The sequence below is a fragment of the Acartia tonsa genome, chromosome 9 (genome assembly GCF_053477335.1).
Source record: "Acartia tonsa isolate MP-2025a chromosome 9, ASM5347733v1, whole genome shotgun sequence".
In the NCBI taxonomy this organism is placed as follows: Eukaryota; Metazoa; Arthropoda; class Copepoda; order Calanoida; family Acartiidae; genus Acartia; species Acartia tonsa.
In genome coordinates this window covers 3,562,128-3,575,510 of record NC_137268.1, presented here as the reverse complement: position 1 = coordinate 3,575,510, position 13,383 = coordinate 3,562,128, and the positions used below count along the sequence as shown (strand labels likewise).

Genomic DNA, 13,383 nt, shown 5'->3' with positions numbered 1-13,383 from the left:
ATACCCAAGATATCTTACACTCAAGACTACATACTATACACCTTTTGAAATTTTCGGTAAATTAGCCTAAAATTCAGATTCGTACTCATACTTTTATACTCGTGTATAGTCCGTTGCGTGGCGTTACGTAGTATTTTAACAGCAGCTTCCTATTTCTAACCATGCGGGGCTAATTGCATAACCCTGCGGGGCAATCACCTAACCTAACGTAACCTAAAATATCCTATGAAAAGTATATGCGAATATACGACAAAACGCCCCATAAGAGGCGATGCCATGAAAGGGACTGTACCCAAATTTTCAAATTTATTTGAATATAAACTTACTGCTTTAAATCATTTGCTCTGTATTGTTCACAGTCCAATTTCAAAAATGGAATATATTTTAAATATATGTAAATATTTAAATAATTTTCTTGTAATAGGATCAAATTATGATGTATAGTTTAAATATGATATGATTAAATTCTTATTTAAAAATTTTACTAATTGTATTTTAATTTAAGTATTTACAGTACGAAGCTCTTAAATTCTGGAACATTTATTTCTAAAACAATGTCATTGTATATTACTTTGTCGGTGTAACTCAGATATCTAAAGGGATAAGACAATGTCCGATAAAGTGTTGTACATCCCCAATAATGATACACAAAATTGTCCCTTCAGTAGATTAAAATTTCTGGTTGAAACTTTTGGACAATCAACTTAATAACCAACCAATCAAATCTTTTTAGAGTCCCCAAAGTTGTTGAGTCAACTTATAACAATATGTTATTATAAAACTTTGGGGACTAGTGGAATTAACAGCCCAATGTCCCCTACTTCCCTGGTGTAACCGCTAGTAAGAGTAGATTTTTTATTTATGATTCTCCAATAAATTAGAAAGGGGGAGGTAGGTTGTGCTAAAATTCTGTAAAAGTGTGAGTTTAAGGCTTAAAAACAGTAATAGAACAATAATATTCACTATTGTGTATTCCTTATTGAAAAGAAATATAGACAAATTTTTTTTAGATTTGACATAAATTTTATTGTTCTACCACTGTTTTTAAGCCTTTAAACTCACACTTTTACGGAATTTTAGCACAACCTACCTCCCCCTTAAATGCCATTTTTGTCTATTCCCAAATTCACGACTTCATAGAAAACTGACAACTAAATTAGAGAGATAGGAAAAAATAGGCTGTCTATTACACTAGTCCCCAAAGTTTTATATTAACGTTTTCTTATTAATTTTGATTGGTTGGTTTAAAAAAATGGAGTGTTGAAACGTTTCGACTTCTAATTCTAAATACAGTAAGGGTTATTTTGTGTATTAACTTTAGGGTTGTACATCAATTTATCGGCTTTTGCCTTTTCCCTTTATATCCCTGGAACTAAATTCTGTTGTGATTGCAAATTAATTTTAAATCTAAAACAAGTACTCACAGTACAAACTTTATTTATGAAGTGCAAAACGTATAAAAAAACGCACCTATATATGCTCAGGAAGAGTCATAAGTAGTAAGAAAAAAGATAAGCTCTAAACCAGCTTTTTTGATTATCATATATCATTTTATAGGAGTAAAGTTTTTTAAACCGTCATTAATTTAAAAGGATCCAATTCGACGAAAAATTGCAAACACCGTCTGCAGATTTATGGTTGAGAGGCGGATTTTTCCATACTTTTTGCTGAAGAAATTTTAGGCTAACATCATATTTCTTAAGTGGTTTAGAACAGGTAGGGAGGGAACATTGGGCAGTTTATTACACTAGTCCCTCAAGTTTTATAATAACATGTTCTTGTTTAATGGCTTAACGAGTTCAGGTACTTTTATTGAAGTGTTGGTTAATACTAATTATAATCTAAACAAGGGGTAATTTTGTGTAAAATCATTGGGAATGTGCATCAATTTAACGTTCATTGTCTTATCCCTTTAGACGCCTGGGTTTAAGATTAACCTCTCAATTCAACTTCCACCCTCCAAGACATGCCTAACCCTAAACAAATGAATTGGTAAAAGAAAAGGATATTAGAAAGCTATAGCTCCACAGTCAACGTACCTCCATCAAAGGTGTGTGTGTATCCGTTGAAAAGTTTTTAAAAATATTATTTTTTTATAATATTCATACTTGTCACTGAGTAAAAAAGCTGTGTCAAATCCCACCGTAATCCCCTCTCTCTCTCTCAAAGTAAATGTATAAAAAAAAACAAGGATGACAACTTCCTTTTATTGTACATTATTGTAATAGAAATCAGAAATCCAAAATTCAGATCAATCGGATGATTTTATCACATAAAAAATTATTGTTAAAAAGTAAAAGAAATCAACATGTTTAAAATGAACGTACGGACATTCTGGTAACGATTATAGAAATTCTAATACAGGAATCATCATTTAAAGTTTGTAATCGATAGGACAATTCTAACATGCTTAAATTATCGAAAAAAGCTATCCGTTCCGGACGTACCGACCCTAATTGTAGAAAAGCTTCGCTACCAAAAATGGTAAAGATTGCAAAAAAGTTTCCCAATTTTTAAATATTTCCTTCAGTTTGTAGTCTTTGTTTTGGTAGGTATGACATTAATAAAAGTTATAACAACTTAGGAGAGATGTACTTTTAAAGCGTTCGCTAATGCCTCTCCACATTTATTTCATTGACAAATGACGTGGCACCGCATATTGGGAGAAATATACCAATAGAAAATTTTGAGTACACTGGCAATTAAAGATTAAAAGTTATTTATTAAGAGTGCTAATGTTTAAATTATGTCAGTTAAATATAATGAGCTATATGCAAATTTCCCCTCAGGGCTGTATTAGATCTGAAAAAGCTATTGCCGTGAGATGAAAAATGTCGCTGCCACTTGGGGCAGGTACTTGTCTGAATTATACATCTATACTTATTGCTAAAAGCAGGATAATGTAATCAACAAACAATTTAAGTCCTGTAATAACGTTTACATCGTCTCAAAATTTTAAGTGTTTCAGCAAGATATAGTCATTTTCTATAATTTGGAAAATAAAATATTAAATATGTTATGTGATATAGTTTTTTTTTTTAAATATGCATTATAATTAAATTCCTTATTCAAAATAATCTTCAAGACGACCTTTTTTCACACAAACTGGGTTTCTTTTTCCGCAATTCTACAATGTGCTTTTTTCCCCTCCACATGGCTTTTTAGCAGTAGTAACGTGTATTCATTCAAACCTAAAGCAGCCAGGACTATAGCTACTCTCAGATTTTGTTGATAACTTCTAAACAATAAGTCTTTCTTTATTAAAAAAACTTAACTTATACGTTTGAATTTAAGATGTTAATTTAAATATTTTGTCTCAATTATGATCATTAATTTATGTATGTAATTTCAGGAATTTGCAACTGTTTGAATAACCTTTGATCAATGGATTATATCGGCAGTCATTCTGTTTTATGTTGTTTTTTTTATTGCAAAGCTTGTCTATAACTAGCTACCAAAACACCGAAACTAAACCAAAAGTACACAGAGTTTAAAAACTGTATAAATCCTACAGGTCTGAATTACTGTACACTGTTCCGCCGCCGTTTCTTCACAGTTCCATATTGTTCTCCACCAAAGCAACTGCTGTGCCGAATTTTAGAGCTGTAACTCTTTCGTGGGCTGAGATCATGCACGTTTTACTTTTGGTTTCAAAAAGTGGCACATCCGCCTCCCCCCTTTTTCCTAATACTGATTTCTATCCCCGAATGTATTTTTTCCAAACATAGCAGTTTAGAATTCTCAAGAAAAAATTATGAATTTCAGATTTAGCTCTACAGCAGAAAAAAGTACATGTTAAGTACATTAGTTAATAGCGACAAAATAATGGAAAAGACGATTGTGTCCAAAAGAAATAATAATTAAAAAAAAAAACGATAAAAAGAAAAGCAAACTGTAATACCCAGGGAAAACAAATTCTAAAGGAAAATTTCCCCGCAACCCCCTTCCCCTTTCCCCCCCCCTTCTTTCCCACCCCTCTTCACTTACATGACAAAAACAAACTATATCACCAGATACCCAGATAAGGTTTCGTGATTTTTTTTGTAGAACTGTTGCGTTAGACTGGCTACTCCTGGTAATACCTAAAGAAAATATAAATGACATTTTCCTCAAAACTTATATAATTTCTGAACTTTTAATACCTAAAAACTAAGCCCTTTGGCATCTTGATTAATTTTTGTAGAAAAAAAAATGATTTTTAAAATGAATTTGTTTCCTGGTTCGTTTCTTCAACAAGCTTAAAATCTCCTCGTGATTCTAAACAAAAATGAAACAAGGTTAGATTATATGAAAATTGATGCCTTTTTTAACTGAAAAAGGCTACTGTCCTTTCGTGTAAAGACATACAAACAAGAACATATTAACAAAGTAAGAAGTAAGTGAGATTTAATGAAAATTGATGCCTTTTTGAACTGTAACAAGGATGAAAACATCCATAAAAGCGAAGCACTGAAACTGTAGGACAAACGGACATTAACACTTATATATGTTAAAACTTAATTATCATAATATAAATTTATAAGAGTCAAAGCAAAATTGGAAGTAAATTTGTTGAAAAACTGCTTGATACAGGATAATTTTTATGGACATACTTACATTTTTAGGACTTGATTATATAGTTGCTTCGCTTATTACATTATACTTTGTTGTCCCAGGAATCAATATTCCAAAAATCAGATCAATCCGATCACATAAAAATTTGTTGTTAAAATTTTTTAAAAATCAACATGTTTAAAATGGACGTACAGACATTTTGGTAATGATTATAGAGTTGCTAAGCTTTCTAAATCCTACCTAACTACTAAAGGAATCATCATGCAAAATTTGAAATCGATAGGACAATTCTAACATGCCTAAATTAACGGAAAAAGCTATCCGTTACGGACGTACGGACGGACCGACCCTAATTATAGAAAAGCTTCGCTTTTATAAAAGACTACTGTCCTTTCGTGTAAAGACATAGAAACCTAGTGTCCTAGATTGTAATGGGAAAAATGGTTACTGACCGTCCGCCAGACAAACTTATTATAGACCATCGTTTTAGATGTCCCAATGGACATAGAAATAAATTAGTGGAAATAGTGAAAACTGTATGCCATCTTTCAATTAAACTATGACAAGAACTATAACATTTAAAAAAGCAAAGATATTAACAAAGTAAGAAGTAAGTGATATTAACAAAGTAAGTGGGCTCTAAATAGATAAATACTTAAATAGTTATTTATCGCATCGTATTTTAGACCTCTTTTTGCGGGTATTAAAATATCGAGGATAATTGTCTTTAAGACAATGATATACATGATTTTTCAGTATGACCTAAAACCGGTTTAATCCAGCGGATATCAATTGGTTTCGAAGCCATACTTGAATATGATTTACCATGGCTCGGAAGCATCGAAGTAAGCTCAGATGTTTACTCTAAAGCTGTACTTGCCCTATATGACTATTCATGATTTAAATTTGAAAGTAACAAAAGATGTTCTAATTGGCATCTTTTATGCAACTACCGAGCCCTGGAATTCGCAGTAGTGTAGAGATGGAAAATTAAGCTTTTGTTAGGTATCGATTAGGATTCTACCAAATTTTTATTTATTTCTTGCGGATTTTTTATAATTCGCCCACATGAAAATTAAGTAAAATTTAAAACTCTAGGTAAAATATCTAATTACTTCGTTTAAGGAAGATATGATACGTTAAAATATATTTAATAGGTTTAGGTAGAAAGAAAAATTTAAGATTTAATATCTAAGAAGTTTAACTAAAATTAAGTACAATAAGTACCTATTAGTTTTGAAACAAAAAATGTACAAAGAAATAGGTAGTTTTGAAATAATACCAAGTAGCTTGAAGTCTGTCTGTCTCTTAAGATCTTAGTAACCACTGAACCGATTGGATTCTACTCTTCAGGGAATATACCTACTGGTCCTGTGGTGGTTTTAGGCTATTTTCCTGGGGGGTCAGACACCCAAAACCGCCCCAAAAACAAACCTTACCCCCCCCCCATTTTTTTTAAATTTGATGACGTTGTTGCACTGAATTTTTTTTGTTTATTTAAATTACCTCTTGGCGCAAAGCCCGTAGAGGCTAGGGGCGAAGCCGCTAGTTCAAATATAATTTGTGACTTTCACACAAAGTACCAATTAAGCAATTAATCCCAACCCCATTTTCTAAACTCCACATATAGCACTACAAGACGGCTGGATAGTTATTCGTTTGTTTGTTTATTACGTTAGGTCAGGTTAGCTAAGGTTACATTGGATATTTGGTAGCCCCTCAGGGTTTGGGCTACCCGCAGTGGTAGGAAAGAGGAAAAAAACCACCCCACAACACCTTATCTTTGATTTTTTTTAATGCTCAACCGGCACTTCATGTGAAAGCACCTGACAAATATAAAAAAATACAGACCTGAAAAGTATCGTAGGTAGGGGTGTGGACCAGAGATTCTCCAACTTCTGACTTCAAACTATTTAGTCGGTGGTGGAATGGAGTATTCAAAGCAACGCCACCTGTTGAATAAATAATTAACTAAATTGTTTATTTTTGATAAAATAACAAAATGAAAACGGGGGAACATAGCTATTTATCATTGACAAGGGATCACGATTCTGAAAAACAATTCTAGGGTATCTTCCAATCCACTTTATTATTTCACACCTATTCACCCATTTCCATTTAGTCACATCCCAAACCCTGTTTACTCCGATCATATATCCAGATTTTAGAATTTGTTGTTGAAAATAATGATGAATCATGGCATAATAAAAAGAAACAGGCATGCTAAAACTATTATATAAAGCTTATATATTCCTGAATATAATTATCCGGACGAATAGCTTTAAACAAAAGAAAAACATTCCCTTAATCATTATTATGGATATCATCTATATACACGCGAACAATAACAGAGGCTTTTTATATAGCTAAATTAGTAATAGTTATTTCTCGCATCGTATTAAAACAGCTTTACGCGAATATATAATGTACAATTATAAGATTGAAACCACTATTGTTAGCCCCGAGATGCCGAAGGCACGGGCTAACAAAACTGGTTTTAATATTATGATATTTATAATCGTAGAAAACTGCTTATAATACGATTTTTCTGTGTGGCTGAAAACTGGTTCTTATCCATCAGATATTAATTGGTTTCGAAGCCATACTAAAAATACAATCCTTATACTAAAGTAACAGGATGTGTGTCTGTGTGTTTGTTTGTACCGAAGGATCTCGCTAACCGCTGAACCGATCGGGTTCTCCTTAACAGGGTAGCTTCTCATAGGTCCCGGGAAGGTTTATAACTATTTTCTTGGGAGGTGAGACACCCTCAACCCCCCAAAAAAATGAAAAATCCCCCCCCCCCTAATTTATTTTTTTATATTTTTTAACTAAAATTGAAAAAGAGGGAGGGGGGCAATCCCTCAAATAAAAATCAAAAATAAGAAATTATGTTATCAAATTCGAGTCCCCCCTCCTGAAGTGCCACTAGAGGCCTCTAGGGACGCATCCGCTAGTTGTAAATATAGAATTAAACCAACCTGCCACACTCTGAACATAATCATCAATAAACGCAGTGAACATTTGTGTCTCCAGGAAACTGGCCAGAAATCCTATATGACTCTGAACCTGAAAAAGAAAAAATCACATGAAGCATCGTATTACAGACAATTTTCCACGAAAATTAAAATAAAAATTAATACCAGTTGTTTTGTCATCCCGGATCTTCGGGACCTAGGGGGTAACAAAACTGGTTCTAATTTTATAATTTTTTATTTTTCAGATCTCGATTATAAATCCGTCCAAATTTTGGTCAATTTTGGAATCCGAATCCGGAATCCGTTTTTTAATAGCGGATTCGGATTCTTAATTAGTAGGCTAAATTGAGTTTTTTCTTTCAACTACATATCACATCATTACATATAAAATCTTTTAAAATCTGGTTCGATTATCGGAAGTGAATTACAGAGAAGATCAAGAACATTAATTATTAGGACATATGTACTAATGTAGCACTAAATTTTTTAATTTAAAAAAAAGCCTTTAAAAATATTGCTAGAATCCAGAATCCGAAATCCGCCTTTTTTTGGACGGATTCTTTTAAGAATCCGAATCCGGTCCAAAATTTTGACGGATTGCCATCCCTAGGTGTAAGGTAAATTATCAAATATTTTGACAAAAAATGCCCATATAAGCAATTCATATATGCTTTAAAAATGTAATGTTAGATTAAATGCTACTGTGAAGTCTAAAATACCCAAATTGATATCTTCATTAAACAAAACATAAACTTAATTGTTTTAATTAAACGATTAATGAAACTTTATATAAAGGGAATCAATTTATACTAAAAGAAATTTAATTAAAGAGGAAAACAATGAAATGCCCTCCTAACTTTTCTTTTTAAAAAATTAAAAATGTCACGTACATCTAAAACCCTAAGATACATAGTTTACGTTGTGTTTTGTAATTATATCTATAATACATAGTAGCTTGATGTCTGTCCATCCGTCTGTCTGTCCCTTAAGGTCTCGGTAACCACTGAACCGATTGGATTCTACTCTTCAAGGAATATATAATATACTGTTCCTGTGGTGGTTTTACGCTATTTTCTAGGGGGGGTGGGACATCCCCAACCCCATAAAAAAAAAAAAAAAATCCCCCTAATTTTTTTAGGTAGTTTGCATCTGGTGCTGGTTCACCAGAGATACTTAACTTTTTTTGGATCTACTGTAGTTCACGGTAAAATATTGCTGGTAACTAATATTGCCAAAAATCTATGAATTTTAAAGGCTGCTAGCTGCCAAACGGCTAAACGTAAATATCATACCCGCACACCATTTTAAGCGTATAAGAAGGCCTACAAATAATCTGGAATAGCCAAGATCCAATGATGCACAGGGAAAGCTTCACTAAAGAAAAAAACGCATAAAATAGGCCTTCTTCGCGCATTTCTCTGCACTGCGAGATAATTATGCATTATTGATTTATGGCTATTCCAGATTATTTGTAGGCCTTCTTATGCCGCCTAAAACAGCGTGGGCATGATCTGTGCTGTGCGTTCAGCCGTTTGGCAATATTTTATTGAGATTTTGCCGCTTATTAATTTATTTAATATTTAATAAGTCTAAAGAAACATTTAAACTTTTCCTTATTTGAAATTTGACCAGATTAAAATAAAACAATAAGATCTTTTAATTATAAAATAAATAAATTGATCTTCTTAAACAAGCGATCCAAGTTTTCATTTATTTTTTTTTGGGGGGGGAGGGGAGGGAGGTGGGGCGAAGCTTTTCTATAATTAGGATAGGTTCGTCCGTCATTACGTAATGGTTAGCTCTTTTTGTTAATTTAGGCATGTTAGAATTGTCCCATCGATTTCAAACTTTGCATTGTGATTTAGAAAGCGTAGCAACTCTATAATTGTTACCAGAATGTCCGTACGTTCATTTTAAACATGTTGATTTTTTACTTTTGTTAACAGCAAACTTTTATGTGATATAATTCTTCGATTGAATAATAAGTACAATGAAATATGCGCGAAGCATCTCTATAATCAAGTCCTAAAAATGTAAGTAGGTTTGTCCTTAAACATTATCCATAATTTAAGCAGATTTTTAACATAATAACTTAATTTTTTTCCGAATTTCTACATTTATATTATAAAATATCAGTTCTGACACTCTACAAATGTTTGTCCCACTGTTTCAGAGCTACGCTTTTATGGACGTTGTCATCCTTGTTTTATTAAATAATATCTTACTTTTATTTCTGTAGTATAAAAATACTTAATATTTACTGTAAAAATATTTTCCTTTTTAATATAATCATGATTATTTAGAAAATCTATATTTTAAAAAAATAGCAAAAATCAAATATCTAAAAATAATATAAATAGAATATTCATTTAAAAACCTACATTTTGATTCAAATAATAACATCCTTTAAAGACGTCCAATCTTTTTTATTTCGGAGGGGGGTGAGGGGGGATAGGTCACCCATATAATCCCCAATATATACTTATTAAGAAATAATAGAGATAACAAGGAGAAATAACCAATGTAAACTTTACACAGATAATCAGCTGTCTATCTTCAATAACAGCTAAGTAAATGCCTGCCCTTTCCCTACAGAATTCAAATGTACCATAGCTTTACCGATAGACAAACGTACAAAAAAAGCTTACTTGGACGAAGGTTTTTCTATGTACTGGCTAATCTACCAAAAAAAAATATTTGTCAATGTGGCTTCGAAACCGATTGATATCTGCTGGATTCCAACTATGTTCTCAGCCATGCCAAAAAATCATGTATATCATCTTATTACAGACAATTCTCCACGAATATCAAAATAAAAATCATGAAATTAATACCACTTTTTAAGAGCCTAGGCCCTCGAACCCTCGGGGCTAACAAAACTTGTTATAAGCTAATATTATTTGAATATTCGCGGATAGCTGTCTATAATACGATGCGATAAATAACCATTACCTGTTCAGAAAGGAATGATATTTTGTCAAAGTTATCTGGATTATCCGGGTTTTGAACTCCGGGCCTTTGTCATATTCAGTTTACATACAATCATAAATAGATAAAGGGAGGAGTACGTTGCGCTAAAAATCCGTAAAGGTGTGAGTTTTAAGGTTTAAAAATAGCAGTAGAACGGTAATATTCACTAAATATGTGTATTTCTTATTGAAAAGAACTATAGACAAAATTTTTTTTAAAAAGGTAACATAAATTTTTATCGTTCTACTACAGTTCTTAACATAAAACTTACAACCTTTACGGATTTTTAGCGCAACCTACTCCTCCCTTAATTTGGATGGATAGGCAGGCTCCAGGGATCTTAAGGGATAAGAAAATGATGATATACAAAATAACCCCTTTAGTAGATTAGATTTTAGGTTGAGGAGTTTGGGATCAATCAAAATTTAATTTAAATACGTGTCAAAAAAAACTTTGGGTATCAGTGCAAATTACACATCAATGTCCCCTCCCGCCCTTTAGATAGAACACATATAAAAAATACATATATATTAAATAGAGAGATAGATAGATAATGTGAGTGTAAACCGTTCCTGAGATCTTCATCCTCCGGGGTGAAAATGACAAAATGCTGAACAACAAAATTTAATTCTTTTTATGAGCTAACAAATTAAAGGGAATGTGATTCTGACAAACAATTCTAAGTGAAAATTTTCCCTCAACCCCCTTTCCTATTTTTCCCCTTCTTATCCACTTCCCTTTCAGTTACACCAAAAACCACTTTACTCTAACAAAATATTTTATTATCAGCAATTTCAAATGGAATTAATTGGCTGAATAGCAGCCTCTGGCAGCGTTGCGGAGCCGTTTGATTTTGGTGCGGCTCCGGCTCAGACCTAAAATCAAGAGAAAACTCGACATATTTTTTTTCCTGCGTCTATTTTGACTTTTGAAGGTTTTAAAAGTTCAATTTTTGATAAAAATGGACCTGAAAAACTTAATAGGGGCATTTGCACATGACAAAACAGAGTTATCAAATTATAATTTATAAAAAATCTCTTTATTTATCTAGTCAGGAGCCGGAGCCGTTTTTTAACGAAAATTACGGCTCCGACAAATTATGGCGGCTCCGCAACACTGGCCTCTGGTCAGGTTTTTCATACATTAGGAGGGGAGGGAATGGGGTAAAGGAGGTGTATGGGGGGTTTCGTAATTTTAGCCAGCTGGGAATATCATCTTATTAGAGTAAATAAAAATTCTGGTGCAACATCCAAGTATTCATACATAGATTCCCATCAAGAAAACACTTACAGTCTTGAAGTTTAATGGTAAAGCTAAATCTAATCAAAACTTATCTTAAATTTAACTTTTTTTTTATATTTTTGAGATTTGCTACTTATAGATTTTGCAAAGAAATTAAAGTACTTATTCTTTAGTCTGTGAATTTAGTACTTTCATAAAATTTGCGTTTTAAGTTATACTAAAATACCATTTACTGGAAAATGAATCTGATAATCTGATAGATATAAAGTTTCCTTCCTACCGAAAGTGGAGCTTCTTAACCTCCTACATAACTCTAATTATTTAAGATGGTGACAAAAGTTCCATTTTAAACCAACATAGTGAAACATGCCTTAAAATAAATAACAGCTCTAAGAATTTACATTGCAATCGGCAGTTGACCAAGAAACGACGGCGAATCCGTCGCTTCCACCAAAAACTGCAAACTCAACACCCCTGTCCTGGATAAAATGTTTATTTAAAAAAACATGCGCATTCAGTTTTTTTCATTTCCTGATTGATTTTTTCCCCCAATTCCAAAAATATCTTTCCTGAAATCCTAGCTGTTCTATAAGATCTCCAAAAATGGAAATTACTTTGGGCACTGATTTTTCAATATTTTTTCACTAAACTAATAAGAAATTTTGTTAAAAACATGTTTTAGTGAACAGTAAAAAGGGTTTATCACACCTTAGATTATACATTCCTTGAATTCCAACAAAACCTAACAGAATCAAGAAAAAATACCTGCCATTTTGACCTTTAATAACTGTTAAACATAGCCATTTTTGGTTTTAACCAGAAAAGACATTGAAGGAGCAGTTTTTGGGACTTGACGAAGAAAAACAAAGTTGTAGAACTCCTCTAGTAGTAAACCTTATATAAAATATAAGTTTCAAGTCAATTTAGGGTTCCAGGTATGATCCTCCAGGTCTCCAGAAATCTTTAAAAGCCTCCTGTGACCGCAATTTTTGACTTAGAGACTTCAAATTTTAGAATTAAGCTTTTCTTACATGTCTACATAACGTATTAAGATCTGTTTATCCACCAACTGCAGCGGCTGTCAGCTGCCAAGTACAGCTGTGGCCGCCAAAACTTATGTTTTAAGATTTCTAATATAAAATTTACTTATCATTTTCTAAAAAAAATTGTTTTTCTAGCTTCAAAATAAGAAAATGACAGCCTTTTGAAATTATTAAATAATAAAGGACCTAAAAACAAAGGTTGTTAAATAAAAGCAAAAATTGAATTCACCTTACTTATAATCAGAAATTCATTATCAAACAGGGGACATGCACACAAAGTCCTCTATCCCTAATAGGAACTGATAAAATAGGGGGCGGGGGCGTATTTTAAGTCAAGTCTGAAAAACTGCTCCTTCAATGTCTTTTCTGGTCAAAACCAGAAAAGACTATGTTTAACAGTTAATAATGGTAAAAATGACAGGTATTTTTTTATTGATTCTGTTTGGACTTGTTGACATTCAATGAATGTATAATTTCAGGTGTGTTACCCTTTTTTACCCTTTTTACTGTTCACTAAAACATGTTTTGAACAAAATTTCTTATTAGTTAATTTAAAAAATATTGAATAATCAGTCCCAAAAGTAATGTGCCCTATT

General features: G+C 32.3%; 1 protein-coding gene across 2 annotated transcripts in view; it reads right to left on the bottom strand.

Moving 5' to 3' along the window:
• pns (DENN domain containing pinstripe) overlaps nt 1-13,383 on the bottom strand; it is a 99,678-nt gene that overhangs the window by 65,204 nt on the left and 21,091 nt on the right. For both annotated transcript variants that reach the window (XM_080171583.1, XM_080171582.1), the window contains exons 22-26: nt 11,077-11,115; nt 10,485-10,550; nt 7,536-7,623; nt 6,406-6,506; nt 4,220-4,257 (exon numbers count right to left, since the gene is read on the bottom strand). In XM_080171583.1, coding sequence (XP_080027709.1) covers nt 4,220-4,257; nt 6,406-6,506; nt 7,536-7,623; nt 10,485-10,550; nt 11,077-11,115 — 332 coding nt within the window. The remainder of the gene's footprint in view (nt 1-4,219; nt 4,258-6,405; nt 6,507-7,535; nt 7,624-10,484; nt 10,551-11,076; nt 11,116-13,383) is intronic.